The sequence below is a fragment of the Hydra viridissima genome, unplaced genomic scaffold, assembly GCF_058129835.1.
Source record: "Hydra viridissima isolate aposymbiotic clone 2 unplaced genomic scaffold, HvirCarnegie_v1 scaffold_1, whole genome shotgun sequence".
In the NCBI taxonomy this organism is placed as follows: domain Eukaryota; kingdom Metazoa; phylum Cnidaria; class Hydrozoa; order Anthoathecata; family Hydridae; genus Hydra; species Hydra viridissima.
The window spans coordinates 22576796-22596100 of NW_028324300.1; the positions used below are offsets into that span (position 1 = coordinate 22576796).

Sequence of the window (19305 nt, forward strand, 5' to 3'; positions counted from 1 at the left end):
CCGTATGTGAAGATGATCCTTTGAACGCATGCGAAGAAACAAACTTACATTTGGTCGTTCCGCAAACGTTGCAAGCCCCTTTGACTATATGCTTGTTGTTTTTTGTGATTTCGTTTCTCAAATGATTCGTTTCTGTTTTCCTTTTGCATTTAACACAATACATTTTATTTAAAAAAAATATTTTTAAACTAAAAATGGAAGTGTCTGATTTGTCATGGAATATTGGAAAAATCAAAAGAAACAACAACAAGCTTTTACCGAGAAGCATTCGAGGAATCATCGTTGGGAAATCCGGATGTGGAAAAACAACGTTGCTTCTCAATTTATTGCTCAGACCTGGATGGTTGGATTATAACCATTTGCAAGTTTTTGGAAAATCTCTTTTCCAACCCGAGTACAAAATACTAAAAAGTTCGTTCGAAAAAAAATTACCAAAAAAAATAATTCTCGACTTGTTCAAGGTACAAACCGAAATTGAAAAATTGAAACTAGATCCTGAATGTGTTATCAACGATCTTTCAAAAAATTTTTCTGAAACCGAGGGTATGGAGTGTAAATTTTTTGAAACGGCTGACGATGTGCCTAATCCTGAAGATCTTGATTCATCCAAAAACAATTTAATGATCTTTGACGATTTGCAACTTACCAAACAAAACAAATGTGAAAAATATTACATCCGAGGAAGACACTCTAACGTCGACTGCTTTTACCTCGCTCAAAATTATTTCATGCTCCCAAGACAAACGATCAGAGAAAACACCAATTTTATCTGTCTCTTTCCTCAAGACTTAAAAAACATTAACCACATTTATCAAGACCACGTTTCTAGCGATATGGAAAAAAAAGAGTTTGAAAAGTTTTGCAGACATTGTTGGTCTGAACCTCACGGATTTGCGGTGATTGATTTGTCTTCAAAAAAGGACAATGGAAAATATCGAAGCGGATTTGACACTTTTTATTTTCCAAAAGAAGCCATTTAAAAAATGTTACATAATAAAAAATGTCAGGTATAATCATCGACGTGGATGGAATTTCCAACGTAATCATAACAGAATTTTTAGACAAAATCGTTTTTGAAAAAGAAAAAACTTATGAAATGGCTTTTCTAGGGCTTGAGACGTACAACAGCTTTCCAAACATCATCAGCAAAAACAACTCTTTCCGGTATAGCATGAACAACGGAATCAATTGGGAAAATGTCACCATTCCAGACGGGAGCTATGACATTAAAGACATTAACAATTATTTACAAAAGACCGTCTCAAACACAATAAAAAATTATGCATCCCAAAGCGCAAGCTACGTGGCAACAAATAAAATCAGCTACTCTCCAGATAACATAAAAATCGGATCCAATTTAAACACTTTAAAATCAACCATCACACTTGGATTGAATTATATGATGGATTTGAACGTGGAAAACAGCATCGCATCAGTTTTAGGATTTACAAAAAGACAATTGGACTCCAATTCGGAATACGAGTCTGACGATATTGTTAGAATTTCAAGCATCAACACGATCAGAATCCTCAACAACGTCATCGGGTCGGCTTACGTCAACGGCTCCCAACTCAATTGCATCTACTCTTTTTATCCAGCTGTTGGTCCTGGTTTTAAAATCATCGAAAGACCAACTCATTTGGTTTACCTCCCTGTCAAAGTCCCAGAAATTTCTACAATGATCACTCGCGTTGTTGACCAACATGGAAATTTGGTTGATTTTCGTGGAGAGGACATTACGATCCGTTATCACATTCGAGAAGTGAAATAAATATTTTTTCCCACATTTAAAAATGAGCAAATATGTTAGTGTTAAATTAAATGTGCCTCAGGGACAGATTGAAAAAATAAAAAAATCAATGATAGCAGGTAAACCTGTGAGCATCCGTATTTCAAAAGATGATTTTAACGGAAACGACGTTTTACTTGTAACACAAAATCAACATCGAAAACTTTTGGACGCTCTCCATCGAGGAGTTGGAGTCACCATTAAAATGAGCAAAACCCAATTGGAACATAACGCAAATGTGAAATGAGGATTTATTAGAGCTCTTCTACCTTTATTGGGTATGTTGGGTAGTACACTTGCAACAAGAGTAGTTCCAGCTCTTGCCACCGGATTGTTTGCAGGTGTAGGATCTTCTGCAGGTTCTGCTATGGTTGATAAAATTGCAGGAAGAGGTATCGTTTATTTGAAAAAGAATGGAAATGGAATGAAAATGGGAACGCACAGAGGAAACGGATTATTTTTAACACCCTGGCCTAAAGGAGGATCATTCAAAGACGGAGTTTACGTTAAAAGCGGAAGAGGATATGAATCTATCGGAGCTGGTTTGCTTCTCGGACCAAACTCTCCATTCTCAAGCATCCCTTTTTTAAATTTAATTTTGTAAATTATACAGTGAAAAAAAACTTTTTTAAAATGACTTAAATAAATTTTTTCTTGTTATAAAAAATGAGTATTACAGAACAAGAAGAATTTGAGGAATTCCTTTACAGCGAACTACAGGAAATAAACACTTTTGATCCAGAATTACACAGAATGGCCATACAATTCCACGATGATAATCGCAAAAAAAGAATTGATGAAAATTATATTAATAAAATTAAAAAATTAAATACCTTACCCATTCATACCAATACTAAACTCTTACTACGACATGGATTTGAAGAACAACGACAAAAACAACATGCACAAAGAATTAGAGAAACGCGAAGAGAAAAATTTAAACATCTTTTTCCATACTTGAACTACTGCAAAGAATAAATTAAGTCATTCACAACCTTTTTTTCATAATGTCATCTCATTATGAAAATGCACAAAAATGGAAATACGCAAAAAATCCTGCGCAAAAATGCCAATGAGCCTGAACCCGCAAATCATAGTAGTGCTATCAGTGCTCTATCCATTGTAATTTTTTTATCACTCAACATTCACTCATAGATGACTCGGCATGTGGTCAGGAGTGGCGGAATGGTTGCAACCAGCTCAAATTGTTCATTCGTAGGAATGGATGTGGTTCATTCCTTTTTGTCAGCCTGGAGAGCACACAGCACTATTGAAGATGGTTTATATCTAGGAGCATCATCTTGACAGAGTTCCATTTGGTGGTAGAAGGAGCTCTGATCTTTCTGTTGGGTACTGAAACAAAAACCAAAATAAAATTCCGCAAAAAACTACGCATGAAATCTTTAACTCTTAGAAAGGTTTGTTTGAAGCTAAAAATTATTTGCAAAAATTTGATATTAGGTTGTAAAACTTCGTCCTCGTATCTACTTAAAAAGTTAAAAATATTACCATTTATCTCGCAGCACTTCTGTTTCAACACCCCTTGAGCAGGAGGAGAGTGATGGACTCGGGCGGAGGTTGTCCTGCATGCATCGATAGCAGCCTTGATACCAGGCTTTTTGTTGATAGTCCTTTCCAGAGCCATGTTAAGCTTGTGGTCAATGCATGTGATTGAACCACTTTCAAGATCAGCAATAGTCTCTGACTTCCTCAGAGCAGCTTTTATTGGGTTGAGGAATAATTCATGAGCGTTTTTTTCAAATTTATTTTAAACAAAAAAACTATAACGATTTAATCAATAATATACTCTCCGTTGTTGTTTACGACTTCCTCCCATCGTTCAATAAGTTTTTCGATGCCTCGGCGATAGAAATCTCCCGGTCTTGACTCAAAGAATTCGTCTAACCAAGCACTCAATTCCCCGTCATTATTGAACGATACACCGCGCAAAGCGTTCGAAAGCGATCGAAACAGATGAAAATCTGACGGCGCCAAGTCTGGAGAGTATGAAGGATGAGGCAGCACTTCCCATTCGAGTTCTTGAATTGCGGCTTTGGTCATATTGGCGATGTGAGGACGGGCGTTGTCGTTGTTGAGAATGATAACTACGTAATTATGTAATACAAGTTACGTATGTGCGTTCATGTGGAACGCATTATAAAAACGTGCATAAAAATAGGAAAGAAGGACTTTAAAAGAGATTAGAATTCGCGTTATATTAAAGTTGTATAAAAATATCATTATTGACTTATCTTAAAATAATATATATAATCAAACATATAAAAGGGTTATATTGCTTAAGCGGATCACAACAATTGGCGACGAAGATAAAAACATGGCAAAAGCAATTAGTGATTTACCAGGTATAGAACAATTTATTATAAACGAAAATGATACAACAAATATAGATAAACGCTGGGAAATATGGAGAGAAGATTTTGAGCTATATATATTGGCGACAGGAGTTACGCAAGAGGCGCAAAAAAAAGGCATTATTGTTGCACTTAGCTGGAAAAGATATAAAAGAAATATACAAAACTCTAAAAGGAAACGATACTGATCAATACAATGCAATGTGTGAAAAACTCGATCAATATTTTAAACCAAAAAAAAACATTACGTATGAACGATATATTTTTAAGAACATAAAACAAAATGAAGAGGAGAGTACTGTGAGCTTTGTTACTCGGTTAAGAAAACAAGCCGAATATTGTGCGTTTTCAGATGTCGCTGAGGCAGTAAAGGATCAATTTATATCGGAATGTCATTCTGTGAAACTCAAACAAAAACTTCTCAAGGATAGAGAAATAAACATTGATAAGTGTGTTGAAATTGGTCGCAACATGGAAATATCAAAACAACAAGCAAAAGAAATGTCAAATAAGAAAACAAATCAATCCACAGAGGAGATTGACGTGGTAGATCATTTAAAAAAATTAACTATTTCCAGAAGACAAAAACAAGTAACAGATTTAAAATCAGGAAGTAATCAAAGTGAAAATATAGGTAAAAGAGAAAATGACTTGTTATATTTTCGATGTGGCGAAAAATATTTTATTGGACATCAAAAAGAGTGCAAAGCTAATGGGAAAACATGCTATAAATGTCAAAAGAAAAATCATTTAGCCATTTGTTGCAGAAGTTTTTCAAAAACACCTTACAGGACAATACAGCAAGTTAAAGAGATAAATAATAAAAACAAAAGTGAAAGCAGCTCAGAAAATGAATTAGAGGAAGCGCTTGCCCTAACATTTAGTTCAAAACAAAGAGGGCAATCCTATAAAACAAAATCAATAAATGTGCTGGTAGAAAATGTTATAATAAAAATGGTTATTGACTCAGGTTCTAGTGTGAATTTGATTGACAAAAACACTTTTGAAAGGATTAAAAACCACAATCCAAACTTATTACTAAAAAAATCATCAACAGTAATATTTCCCTATGCTTCAACGCCTCTAAAGTTGATAGGTTGTTTAAAGGCTGAAATTGAAACAAAAAACAAAATAACTACCAACAAAATCTATGTTGTAAATAAAAATAATGCTGGAAATATCATGGGAATTGAAACAGCAAAGGAGCTGAATATTTTAAAAATTGATGAAAATGGAAACTTTATGCTCAACAAAGATAATGGTGTAAATACAGTGGCTAAATCAAATGAAACCAAGCAGCACTTTAATGTGTGTAAAAGTATTGATGATGAAATTAAATCTCCACTAAATCAAAAAGATAATAGTTTGCATTATTTTGATGCAAATTGTAAAGTGACTTTGAAATTCAAAAATGATTTATTAAAGTTGATTGCAGATTATGAAGATATATTCAAAGGACATGGTAAGCTAAAAAACTTTCAATGCAAACTGCATGTAGATGAAAACATACAACCAATTGCACAAAATTTACGTCGCTATCCTTATCACCTTCGAAAAGATATTCGAGCAGAACTAAGGCGTCTTGAAGAGGCTGACATTATTGAAAAGGTTGAAGGACCGCAAGAATGGATTAGTAATTTTGTAATTGTACCAAAAGCAAATAAAACGGTACGATTATGTCTTGATGCTAGAACCATCAACAAAGCAATTAAACGCGAAAGATACCCAATACCTACATTGGATTCCATAATAGATGAGATGTACGGTTCAAAAATATTTGCTAAGTTAGACATGAAAGAAGCTTATACTCAGTTAGAGTTAGATGCCGAGTCCAGAAAGATCACAAATTTTCAAACAGATGAGGGAGTTTATAGACACAAAAGATTAGTATATGGTATTAACAATTCATTCGAGATTTTTCAAAAAACTATGGAACAAAGTTATGGTAAAATAGATGGAGTAAAGTTTATTAGTGATGATATTATAATATATGCATCAAATGAACAAGATTTGTTAAGGAAGTTAGAATTATTGTTTATCAAAACACGTGCATTAGGTTTAAAGCTAAATAAAAAAAAGTGTATTTTTGCTCAAAAGAAGATAAAATTTTTTGGTATTGAAATATCCAAAAATGGTATTAATCCTGATCCAAACAAATTAGAGGCTATCAAGAATGCAAGACCACCAACAACTTTAAGTGAGCTTCGTAGTTTCCTGGGTTTATGCACATATGTGTCAAGATTTATTAAAGACTTTAGTGAAAAAACAACAGCATTACGTGAACTATTAAAAAAAAATACAAAATTTAAGTGGGTCAAAAAGCATAATGATGCTTTCAATATGCTTAAACATGAATTATCAAGTGAATCGGTGTTGGCTTTTTATGATCCGCACAAAGAAGTACAGTTAATTACTGATGCAAGTAATCATGCTATAGGAGGAATACTCTTACAAAAAGAAGGTATTGGAATTAAACCAATCTGCTACATAAGTAGGTCACTGACAGCAGCTGAGTTAAAATATAGCATTACAGAAAAGGAAGCTCTTGCTTTGGTATGGGCAATTGAAAAATTACATTTGTATCTGTATGGAAAAAACTTTAAGGTCGTAGTGGACCACAAACCGCTCAAGTTTATTTTTTCATCCAGTTCTAAAATAAATGCACGCATTGCAAGATGGCAAATCAAATTGCAGGCATATGATTTTGACATAATATATAAGAAGGGAGAAGAGAACATTGCAGACTTTATATCCAGAAACTGTATCCCAAATGAGGTACCCAATGAGTCAGATGAAAATGAAGTGGCGGCTTATGTAAACTTTTTAGTGACAAAAATGACACCCAAATCAATATCAATTGAAGATATAAAAATGGAGACAGCAAGAGACATCAGTTTAGTTGCAGTAAAGAATGCATTAGTGTCTGGTAAATGGCATGACAACCCAATACTGGAACCATATCGTAGATTTCAAAATGAGTTAACTGATCATGAGGGGATTATATTAAGAGAAACAAGAATTGTCTTACCAAAGTCTCTTCAAAAAAGAGCTTTACAAATTGCACATGAAGGACATTTAACTGTTGAAAAATGCAAAGGATTATTGCGTCAAAAAGTGTATTGGACCACTATGAATAGTGATATTGAATCACATATTGAAAAATGTCTTGGATGTCAGGCCAACTCACGCATGCCAGGTCCTGAGCCAATCAAAATGTCGATTTTACCAGAACATGTTTGGGATGAACTAGCGATGGATTTATTTGGACCATTACCATCAGGAGAGTATTTATTTGTTATAGAAGATATATATTCCAGATACCCATTTGTTGACATAATGAAAATCACAACAGCACCAAGTATTATAAATAAACTAGAAAGACTGTTTTCTATATTTGGTTATCCTAACAAAATAAGAAGTGACAATGGTCCACCATTTTAAAGTGAGGCTTTAAAATTGTATTTTGAAAATGCTGATATAAAGCATATTAAAATAACACCGCGATACCCGCAAGCAAACGGTATAGTAGAAAGATTCATGCAAGTAATAGCGAAAACAATAAAAACAACTCACTTTATGGGCAGAAACTGGAGAGAGGAACTTCAATGTATGCTTCGAAATTATAGATGTGCTCCTGATGCTATAACCGGAAAACCACCAGTCACATTGTTATTCAATAGAAACGTCAAAAATAAATTTCCTTCAATAATAGTTGAGAAATCACCATACGATAAAGAAGTGAGAGAGAGTCAAAATAAAAAGTATGCAAAAGTAAAAAAATACTTTGATGAGAAACACAACGCAAAGGAGAGAAATGATGTTAAAGTAGGAGACCAGGTTCTCGTAAAACGTCATGAACGTGGAGGAAAACTAGATTCAAAATATCTAAACAAGAAATACATAGTTAAAGAAAGAAGGCAAAGTTTAGTTATTGTAGTAGATGAAGAAGGAAACGAGTTGGCGCGTAACATACAATTTATAAAAAAGATTTTAAAACCTGATGAGTTTATACAAAAGGAAATACAAGTTAATGATAACGAAAGAACAAAAGCTGATAGAAAATCGTATCCCAAGCGAAATCATAGACCTGTGAAATTTTATCATTAAGTATCAAGATCTACTAATCTGATAAGAAAAGTCTTTCCCAAACAGGGGGAACTGTTGAGAATGATAACTACGTAATTATGTAATACAAATTACGTAAGTGCGTTCATGTGGAACGCATTATAAAAACGTGCATAAAAATAGGAAAGAAGGACTTTAAAAGAGATTAGAATTCGCGTTATATTAAAGTTGTATAAAAATATCATTATTGACTTATCTTAAAATAATATATATAATCAAACATATAAAAGGGTTATATTGCTTAAGCGGATCACAACAGTCGTGTTGCAGAAGAACGCCATTTCGCCTATTTGGTCTTTTTTGCTGAATTGCTTCGTTGAGTCGGTGCAGTTGTTGAACGTAGAGCTCCGCATTGACTGTTTGGTTGCGCTCAAGCAGTTCGTAATGAATTATGCCTTCCCAATCCCACCATACACACAACATGATCTTTCGAGGATGAAGGTCTTTTTTTGCTCGCGGAGTCGCTTGTTTTTTGGGGCTGAGCCATTCTTTTCGCTGCTTCATATTGATGTAAAGGCACCATTTTTCATCGCCAGTGACAATGCGGTAAAGAAAACGCTGTTTGTGACCATGTGTTGAGCGATGACGAGCGAGCAAACCGGCGGCGATTGTGGAACGTTGATTTTTGTTGTTTTCGCTCAAAGTGTGTGGCACCCAAGCGCCGAGTTTCTGAACCTTGCCCATTGAGTGAAGGTGGTTCACCACAGTTTTTTGTTCACAATCCATCTGCTCCGCCAATTTTCTGGTCATTTGACGTGGATTTTCGTGAAGAAGTTGATTCAATCGCTCTTCGTCAAACTCAATTGGTCGACCGGTGTGTGATCCGTCCTTGAGGTCAAAATTCCCATTTTTGAAGCACGAAAACCAACGGCGGGCGGTACTTTCAGGCATTGCTCCTTCTCCATACACAGCACAAATCTCACGAGCAGCTTCGGCGGCCTTAACACCTCGATTAAATGCAAAAAGCAAATGGTGTCGAAAATACTCAGTTTTGTCCACTTGACATTCCATTTTAATGATCTGAAAATACACAAAAATAAAAAAAACTAACAAATCAAAACACACTATCTTGTAGAGCAAAATTTTGCCAATGCATTTTGTTTCTGCGTGCATTTTTAAATTTGAAAAAAACGCTCACGAATTATTCCTCAACCCAATATATTTGAAGCTTGATCACACTCAACAACCCGCTTCTTGACCATTTTGAGTGACTCGTGAACATTGCTACTCAGTTAAACTATTAACCAAGTTGTCCAACTGAGTAGCAATGTTCTGACCAGTGTGCTTACCTGGGAATGGAACAACTCCAACAGTAACCTTTCGTAGAACAAACTTCTTGGTGATGTAATGAAGAGTCACCGCCATGAATGGGTCACTGTTGCGTGAGGTCCAGATGTCAGTGCTGATTGCAACTCGGTTGCAATGAGGAAGCTTCTTGTCAAATATGCTCTTCATGGCCATCTGCAGATTCCTATGGAGGAGAGGTAACTTGAAGCGAGCCATTAGGAACCACTTTTAACCTTAAACCTCGAGTCAAAGTGGGCAAGCAGTCTTTGGAACGGAATAGAGTCACACATGGAGAAAGGCTGATTATCAGTTGCAAGATAAATCTTGAGCTTCATGTCACCCCAAAAGTTGAGTGGTGCTCTGTGTAGGATAGCACAGATTCTCTCTGGCTTTTAGAACTCTTTTTCTTTTCCTGCGACTGAAAAAAATCGTATACATTTGTTCACATTGAGTTAACTTCGGATTTCGTTGTTTACATCAATAAAAAATCATATAAATTTGACATGAAGTTGTATAACTTCGCTACATCGTATCGTAAGATCCATTATATAACTAACTTACCAGTGCCAACTGCTTCCAATTCCTCTTTTGTCTCTTTAAATTTGTCCTCCTTGGAAGCTTCTGCCCCATTCTGTATCTTTTGATTCTCACACATTTCGATGTACTCATCCTTATGGTTGGATCGCAGGTGACTTCTCAGAGTTGATATTGACCCAGAATTTATTTTTAGGCCCTTCTTGGAGATATTGCATACACCATAGGCCTTATCTCCTCTGTATTCCTTCAGGAAGTACTGCCAAACCAGCGAGCGATAGGTCTTTGGCATATTTGTTTGATATTTTACACTTTAAATCTTGTTAGATAACATAAACAAAGTTATAAGGTTTTCAAATTCGTTAAATATAATGTAAACAAATTTATAAGACTTTCATAACCGTAAAATTTTAATTTACAACATTTTGCGGCTCTCAACATCGTTTTAATCAAGTTTTAACAACTTTTAAAGATTTTCAAAGTCAATTAAATTTAAAGTTACAACTTTTTACGGCTTTCAACATCGTTTCAATTAAGTATTAACAACTTTTAAAGGTTTTCAAAGCCGATTTAAAGTTAAAGCTACAACTTTTACGGCTTTCATAACAGTTTAATTAACTTTTTTTCGAAGTTTAAAGGATTTCAACTAGGGATTGCGATTTCCCGGACTTTTTCCATTCCCGGGATAGCGGGAATTATTTACATTGTTCCCGGGATCCCGGGAAATTCCCGGGAAAATCTTCATCAGAGAAAATATAAATAACTAAATACACTTTTCTATTTTTCTATTTATTTTTTGTAACTGTTTACAACTTTAAAGTGACTTCTAAGAAAAACCAGTGCATCGAGATGAATGTCGATCAATTTAGTTCTATAGTTGGTAAAAAAAAATCCAGTTGAACTAAACACCCTTTCAGCCTCTACACTGGAAGGACGAATAGTTAAAAGCGCATTATAAAGCATATCTAAGTTATGCGATCTTTTATTAGTAGCTTCAAACAGATTGAATTCTTGACGCATAATTGATTTATTGCACTTGACTACAAAAACATCTTTTTTTTTACAAATTTTTCTAATCTGGCAGCCATAGATTCAGATAACTGATTTATATCAATAATACTATTGTTAAGTTTTCTATCGCTATCTTTTTCTTTTGCTATATTTTCAATTATGGGAAAAAGTCGACCAGCTATTTCAATCGCTAAATTTATCATAACTGCTTTAGATGGCATGCTAAATAAGTCATCATCCATATCACTTTTTGAAGATTGTGGATTATCTAAAAATTTTAGTAAACCAACAAGATCTTTTTTTCTTCTTTGACATATTCTTTCAATTAAAGCATTTTTAAGATCTTTTGCTAGGTAGCAATCTTGAACATCAAGTTCTTTAACCATAAATTTTAATGTGTCATCAGCTGTTAATAAAGTTGCTTCCCTTCTGCAAATCATTTCAGAACCTAAGACAATAAGTTCCAGACTTTTTGCTGAATTTTCAATTACTGTAAGTTCATCATCAGACAACATTAGGTTTTCTAAACTGAAATCCACAAGAGATTTAAAAACTGCTTTTTTAACTTTAATAAATCTTTGAATCATGGTCAACATTGAATTCCAACGAGTTTTTGAATCCAAAATTAGCACTAGCTCTTGTCCAAATTCATTTTTAGAATAACGCTTTAAAGAATCCATTTTTAAAGGAGATCTTTTAAAAGTTACAACTATTTTTCTAACTTTAACAAGAACTTTATGAAGCTCAGGAACAAGATCAGGAACTTGGTCACTAATTTCATTTTGCTGATCCTCCTCCTCATCATAATCATCGTCATCATCAAAGACATCATCTTCAATATCTTTGTCATTAGTACTTTGATTATTATTTTTACCTTTTTTTTTATATATTACATCAACAACGGCTAAATGTATTGCGTGTGCAAAACAAAGTTGATATTCAGAAGGCGAAGTATATCCTAATTTTTCCATAACAGAAGCACCATCAGTTGTTATGCAAACTAAATCATTTGTAAGACTTACATTAAACATGTTTAATTTTTTGATGAGTAGTTCTAGGCAATCATTTGAATTGTGAGATCCTAACATTCGCTCTAATCCAAGATTAATAAAGCCTTCATTAAAGTGAAGATTTATATTCATAAATCTTCTGCTATGTTTTGAATATTCATCCAAATCTATACTAAACTTGCATTTTTTTTCTTTTATTTCGAGTATCTTTTTTTTATTTTCTTCGACTATTTTCAAATAATATATATATAAGATTCATGACATCTGTTTTCGATTTAGGAAGAGTGAAGCCAACTCACAAATTTGATCCGATTCAGTTATTGCATTAATAGAAAAACCATCAATCGCAGCAAAACGAGCCAATCGTTCTCCCAATGAAACTTTTTTTGTCATGGAATCAATTGTTAATTGAACACAACGTTTTTTAGTTCTACTTCTTTATTTAAAATAATATTATGGATTTTTTCTAAATGCCTCTTCAATCCAACAGTGGAACCACCTTTGCATAGTAATATTTTTGGACAATGTTTGCATTGTGCCTCGTCTGCTTTTTTAAGATCAAAATAACTCCAAACCTTCGAAGTTTTAAGATTTAAGGACATTTTTTTAAAAATTCCCAATGCGCTGCGATAAATTTCAATATGTAAACAATATAAATAAGCAATATTTCTTATGGTCCGGAAAACAAAAAATTCTGACTTTGGCGGGAAAGTTAAAAATGTGTGTACAAAAATCCCGGGATCCCGAAAAAAATTTCCCGGGATTCCGGGAAATTGGAATAAAATTTTTCCCGGGAATTTCCCGGGAACAAATTCCCGGGAAGAATCACTAGGAGCAATTCTTATTAAGAGTATTTTAAAAAGGTAAAAAATGCTTAATAGCATAAAATTAAGATATGATCGTATTAATATTAAACTAGATTACAAAATAAATTTAAAATATGAAAGATATTGTTTTGTTTAAATTTTAAAATCAACCACTAGCCAATGCAATACCTTATATATAGTTACATATAGTTGTGATGCTTGTATCTATTTCACATCGCAACAGCATTGGTCTTAATGTTTGTGTGAAGTTTTACAGAACTTATTACTGTAAGGTAATGGTGATAAAAAAAATGAAATAACAAGAACAATTTCAGGTTGAAGTTATATTTTTATTGTTACTAAAAAATGTAATTGGTCATGGCTTTACAGTTAAATACCTTCAAGGTGAATGTTTAAATATAGTTATACAACATTTTTCGAAATTTAACATAAAATTATGATGTAGCTCTTCTCTTAATGCTCAAGAATTTCCTCCTAAAACAAAAAAAATTTGTTAATGATAAAGTTATACTAAATACAAGCTACAAGTTATACTAAATACAAAAAATTTGTTAATGATAAAGTCATACTAAATATTATTACAAATTAATTTTAAAATACCGTTTCTGTATTTACAAAATGTTGCTGGTTTGAAGGTTGCAATTTCTCATTCATTAGCTTTGTTGCTGTTGTGTAATATATTGTTAAAGCCTTTTCTTTTCGAATTTGCTGTTGTCTGAGAGCAACGTCCAATTTCAGAAGTTTCACTCTTAATTCTTGTTCTTTTTTTAATCTTTCTTTTTCTAACCGTAAAACACTTACTTTCAATTTTTTAAATCTTCCATCTACCAGGAGACTTTCTCTAGCTTGTTTTCTTTTTAATTTTTTTAATGCCCCCCTTGATGGTTTATTTTGAATTGAATCTAAAATTTAATTCTAGGAGTCAAAACAAGATCAGTTAACTAAAATAATAAGAAAGGTGGTTTAGATTCCTTTAAAAATAAGAAGTTTTTAATGGTTTTGGAAATACTAGTTGTGTAAAAATTAAGCACAAATTGATGTTGTCTGTTATATAATTATAAGTCTAAAACCTACAATTAACTAAATTAAACAACTGAGATTTAAAAAAAATTAATTTATAAATTGCATTACCTTGAAGTATCTGACAACTGTCACTAACAAGAGTGGTATTGTCTAAATTAGGGGAGGACATACAATCAAATCTTGCATCTAATATAAACAATCAATTAACTCTATAAACTATAGAAATAGAATATATATATATATATATATATATATATATATATATATATATATATATATATATATATATATATATGTATTTTATAAAATACATATATATATATATATATATATATGTATTTTATAACACAACTAGTCTTAACCAACAAAGAAAAATATACCAGACATAGACGAAATAAAAGAAGCTGTATCAGAAGATTGTTTCAAAGTAAAGTTTACTTCTTTACTTGATGAAGAAAGGGTGGCAGTGGGAGTGGAAAGTTGGTTGGGAGTGGATGACAATGCATCATCTGTTGTACAAAAAGAGATATTAAAATCAGGAACATCGATTCCAGATACATTTATTGACTTCCTGTCAATAATGTCTAAAACAACATTATCTAATTCTGTTAGTTGTCTCCCTGCAGCACCTTAAAAAAAAAAAATTATATATATATTTGTATATATAATATATATATACAAAAATATTTAATTATATATATATATATATATATATATATATATATATATATATATATATATATATATATATATATATACATATACACACACACAGACATATATAAATATATATATATATAACAAAACTATACCTGTTTTTAGACTCTTAGCAAAATTTTGCATTGTAGCTCTTCGCAAATAATCCCACTCTCTACTACGTAGCTGGTTGATATCTTCAATTTTTGCCCCTAAACTATTTAAATGTGACATTATGTCTTCCCAAATTCTATTTCTATGCCTCATAGTAATAGATGGACCTAAAAGTAGATGAAATAAATAATCAATATATAGTATAATATAGTCTTATATAGTAAAATACTAAATATTCTATAATAATATATTATTTTATAATAGGAATCATACCTAAAAAAGCTTACCTATATATATATATATATATATATATATATATATATATATATATATATATATATATATATATATATATATATATATATATATATATATATATATATATATATATATATATATATATATATATATATATATATATATTTATATAATATAATGCAATTATACATATTTTTATTTAAATAGTTTGCTAATTAAAACATACCAAGCTTCCCAAGAAGAACCTCTTTGTTTTCTCTAATCTTTATTGCTAGTATCATTTTAAGTTCTTTAGACAGCATTTTATTTTGTTGTGTATTTGTGTATTATTTTGTTGTGTATTTGTGTATTATATGGCATATTTGTTGACTATTTATACTTTTCTTTAGTCAAACATTATGAAAAATTTGTTTAACCAAAATTACTATCGAAAACCTACATAAATAGGAAATGGAATGTTAAATACGTTTTAACGAACCACAACAAGGAACTGAATAATCGATTAAATGCATATTTTAAGTAATTAGTTTATTATGGAGTTACTAAAATCCTTTTCAGTTTTATCTATAAAATATCTACATAAAAACACAAACAAAGAATGTTCAATGATTTTGAAGCGCTAACGTTGTTCCAGCAATGGCCGCCAAAAATCACGAAGAAAATATCTAAAATTGAGATCAAAAATCTATCTGAAGTTTTTTTTCGAAAAAACGCATTTTTTATCTGAAAAGGCGATTCCCTAGTTCGTTTATAGCATTGGATTTAAAAACGAAGTTTTTATCTTAAAAACGGAATTTTTTGAATGTTTATAGCAATGGACTTTTTTTTTCTTCGCTTTTTACGGTAAAAACTTCGTGTTTTACGGAAAAAACTTCGTTTTTTATGTTTATAGCATTGGCCCCTGGTCATCAACTCCCAAAGACCTTTTGTTCCTACATACCTTTCGCCTCCAACAATCATATCGTTACCTTCAAACATCACTCCCATTTTTCCAATCGTATATTGACCATCGCTTTTGCTCAATTCAAACTTGTTCTTAAAGCTTCTTTTAAATTTTGCTCTTGATTCCAGCTCCATCAAACTCTTTAAAAACACATCGTTCTCAGGAAGAATAGAAGGCTCTTCTATTCCTGTCGAGTCTAAAGGCTCAGATTTAACCTTAGGTTTAAACTCAGACTGATTTGGCGTCATCATCTCAGATTTAACTTCGTTTTTAACCTCGTTTTTGACCTCGGATTTTATCTTTTTGAGCGTCTTTTCGTTGCTTTGAATAAGAGGTTTAAACAGCTTTCCCACATCCGTCTGAAAATCAGCATCTAAAATGTTGTCGTTGATGCTATTCTGATAAATCCTCTTTCTTCTATCATTAATCTCTCTCATAAGTTCATCTCTTTTGTTCGGGTCTTGTATTTTAAAAAAAGACATGGTTTTTAAAATACGATAGAAATTATTTTTAGATCCCTGGAAAATCTACTATTTTTTAGATTCTTTGAATCCCTGGAAAAAATCTTTAATTTTTTTTAAACAAATTGTTGAACGTTTGAATGGCATCTTCTCGACCTTTTTGGATCAAGTTTTCTTTAGTCACTTCATCAATCCCCTTTCTGGTTTTGGTTCGTATTTCCTCCGCCATGACCTTAAACTTTTGAAGCTCGCCAAGAATCAACTGAAACTCTGAATCGCTTATTTTATTATCCACCAACGCTTTGGAAATGTGCTCGCTGATCGTGTTCAATTTTGACTCGGCCATCACTTTTATTTTTTCATGCTTTTCCGCTTTCAATGCTATTCTTTTATTCACTTGACCTCCAACAATCGATAAAAAACCCATTCCAATAGCTACACCTTCACACGCAATCGCTACTGGACTTGCAATAATCGTAGACAAAAGCCCTATTCCAGTCGCACCCAATGCTATGCATAATCCTTGCATCGTATTGTCCACATTCGAAATGATCCTGAAAACGCGATGGTACTTTTTGCTCAAATGAACTCTCTTTTTCCTCTTGTTGTCCATCTCTTTTTGGATTTCACTTATTTTTTGAAGACGATAAACATGTCCTTCATCCGCTGGAGCCGTTGGAAGAACGGGATATATTTCTTTATATGTGCTATATTCCATTTTTTTATTAAGGAAAAATAAAAAAATTTCTTTCTCAAATTCCACGGATCTAAAACAAATTCACGATGCAAAGGCTTTCTCCCTTTTTAATCACAACGTCCTTGTCACTTCTATTATAAATTTCCATGAAGATGTTCTCTACAGACTCTGAAAAAAGCAAAAAGTGACTGAAATAATTTAGTCTTAAATTTATCTCATGTCTCAAATTCACCAAAGCAACACCATTATCCACTTTAATCCCAAACATAAAAACAATCGTCTGTTTGGACAAACGGTTCAACTTAATGTCTCTTTAAGCAAATATTTCACATCTGGAACGACGACAAAGCCTTCTAGGAGGATGATCCAAATGATCGTTAAAATAAACGGTGCCTTTCAACTTATTCTCGTCAATACAAATGATTCTTCTCATCTTTTTAAGAGTAAAGGAAACTTTTTTTGTAATCTTTCTCTTCTCTCTTTTGCAATAATATCGTTTTCCTCCTCTTCTTTTTTACATTTATTAAAATATCGACATTTCTCTTTAATTTCTGCTATTTGCAAAAGTTTATCACAGGTTTTTAAGATCCTTTTTGGATCCGTGGAAAATCTTTTATTTTTTAAGATCATTTCATGATTTTTAAAGATCTCAGACATTTTCATTTGTGTTGAAATTTATTTATTCTATTTTGCATAATATTTTTTCATGGTTCAGCTAAACCTTTTTAGATCCTTTTTGGATCCGTGGAAATTCTTCTCATGATTAAGCATAATAATAGGCTTGTCCGAGAAGAAGGTAAAAGTTTCCGGATTGACCGACTTGCGCGTCGCCGGAGTTGAGAGTGACGACGAGTCTTTTTCCGGCTGCGACGCTGGGCATGGAGTCAGACTCTGCAAAATTTCTGTAAAAAGAAATGGTGGTGGTCGAGCCGATGGATGCGGTGGATTGGTACAGCAGCCCAGTCGACTTGTTGTTAAAGGAAGTCAAATTTGCTCCGTTCCATGAGGACAAGTAAAAATCTTCCAATCCAGATGATGAGAAGATGCATTTGCTGTTGGCGTCATAACCAGAGAAAGTGTTGTAATTGTTTGCATTGTAAGGTGTCCATGGACTGAGGACGTTTCCAGGAGATGCATTTCCGTCGTACATTCTGACTCGTGACTCCCACCAGTTTCCAGAGGCACCAATGATGTGCATTTTGATATATTTCAGAAAAACGCCATTTCCTTTTCCATTGGTGTTCAGCAAAACATATTCGTTTCCGTAAGTGGTGCTGAGGTACCTGAACGTTGACGAGTACAATTTAACAGAGGAAAGGAGAGGAGGGATGGTGGTGATTGTGGAAATGAAGGGTTGAATCCAGTAAGTGATGGCAGCAGCATTATTATTGACTAACTTGATGGTTAGGTTTGTTGCAAACGGCAAGTCTAGTGTGAAATATTCTCCCAAGGAAGTGGTGCTGAAAACGTTGCAACCTTGCAAAAAGTTAGCGTAAAATGAGCCGCCGAGAGGGGAAAAGAGCAAGTCGCAAGCAAGGGCAGTGGTGTTTATTCCTATTCCTTCCGTGGATGTTGAACTGTTTCCGACTACAAGCTCTCCTTCAGCTAATATTTGAATGAAGACTTGACCCGGAACATTTGTGCCAGAGGTGCTGTATAAAGCCAACCACAACCTTCTAAGAACTCCAGGACCGTCTGCGTAGCTGAAGACTGGTGCGGTGGTTGATCCTGCCACAATTTGAGACTTTAACCCCAAGGATGAAAAGCTTGAATTGGGAACAAATCCTAAAAAATTGGATTTTTGTGTCAAAGCGTCAGCGTAACTTTTTGTCGCTCCGTCTTGCGCGTTTATAGGATCAAGCACGTTGATCAAATTGTGAGAATTTAAATCCAAGTCTGTCGTTCCTCCTGATGCATGCGTGTCAACGTAATTTTTGGTGGCTGAATCTGAAGCAGAAACAGGCTCTGCCAAATTGGTTAATTTGTGTGATGTCATGTTGATGTCGACGTAAGAAATATTATTGTAAGCGACTTTGGTGTCCACATACCCTTTTGTTGCAGCGTCTTTTAAATTGGTCGGATCGGAAACGTTGATCAATTTGTGAAAGTTCATGTCGATGATTCCCGTGATCGTGCTGGATCCGTCTGTTTTAACACA

General features: G+C 33.2%; 1 protein-coding gene across 5 annotated transcripts; it reads right to left on the minus strand.

Moving 5' to 3' along the window:
• Positions 1-13263: 13263 nt before the first annotated feature.
• Positions 13264-15723, minus strand: LOC149893946 (uncharacterized). Of its 5 annotated transcripts, none has more exons than XM_090075674.1 (6): positions 15273-15723; positions 14791-14955; positions 14359-14607; positions 14087-14164; positions 13556-13857; positions 13264-13429 (listed from the first exon to the last, which is right to left on the minus strand). In XM_090075674.1, exons 1-6 carry the CDS (start codon positions 15346-15348, stop codon positions 13409-13411), a joined length of 891 nt encoding a protein of 296 aa, XP_089931800.1. In that variant the 5' UTR covers positions 15349-15723; the 3' UTR covers positions 13264-13408. The 5 variants fall into 5 exon arrangements, with proteins under 5 accessions (XP_089931800.1, XP_089931801.1, XP_089931803.1 ...); XM_090075675.1 differs by having other exon boundaries at positions 14087-14128; positions 15273-15722; XM_090075677.1 differs by lacking the exon at positions 14087-14164.
• Positions 15724-19305: the final 3582 nt, after the last annotated feature.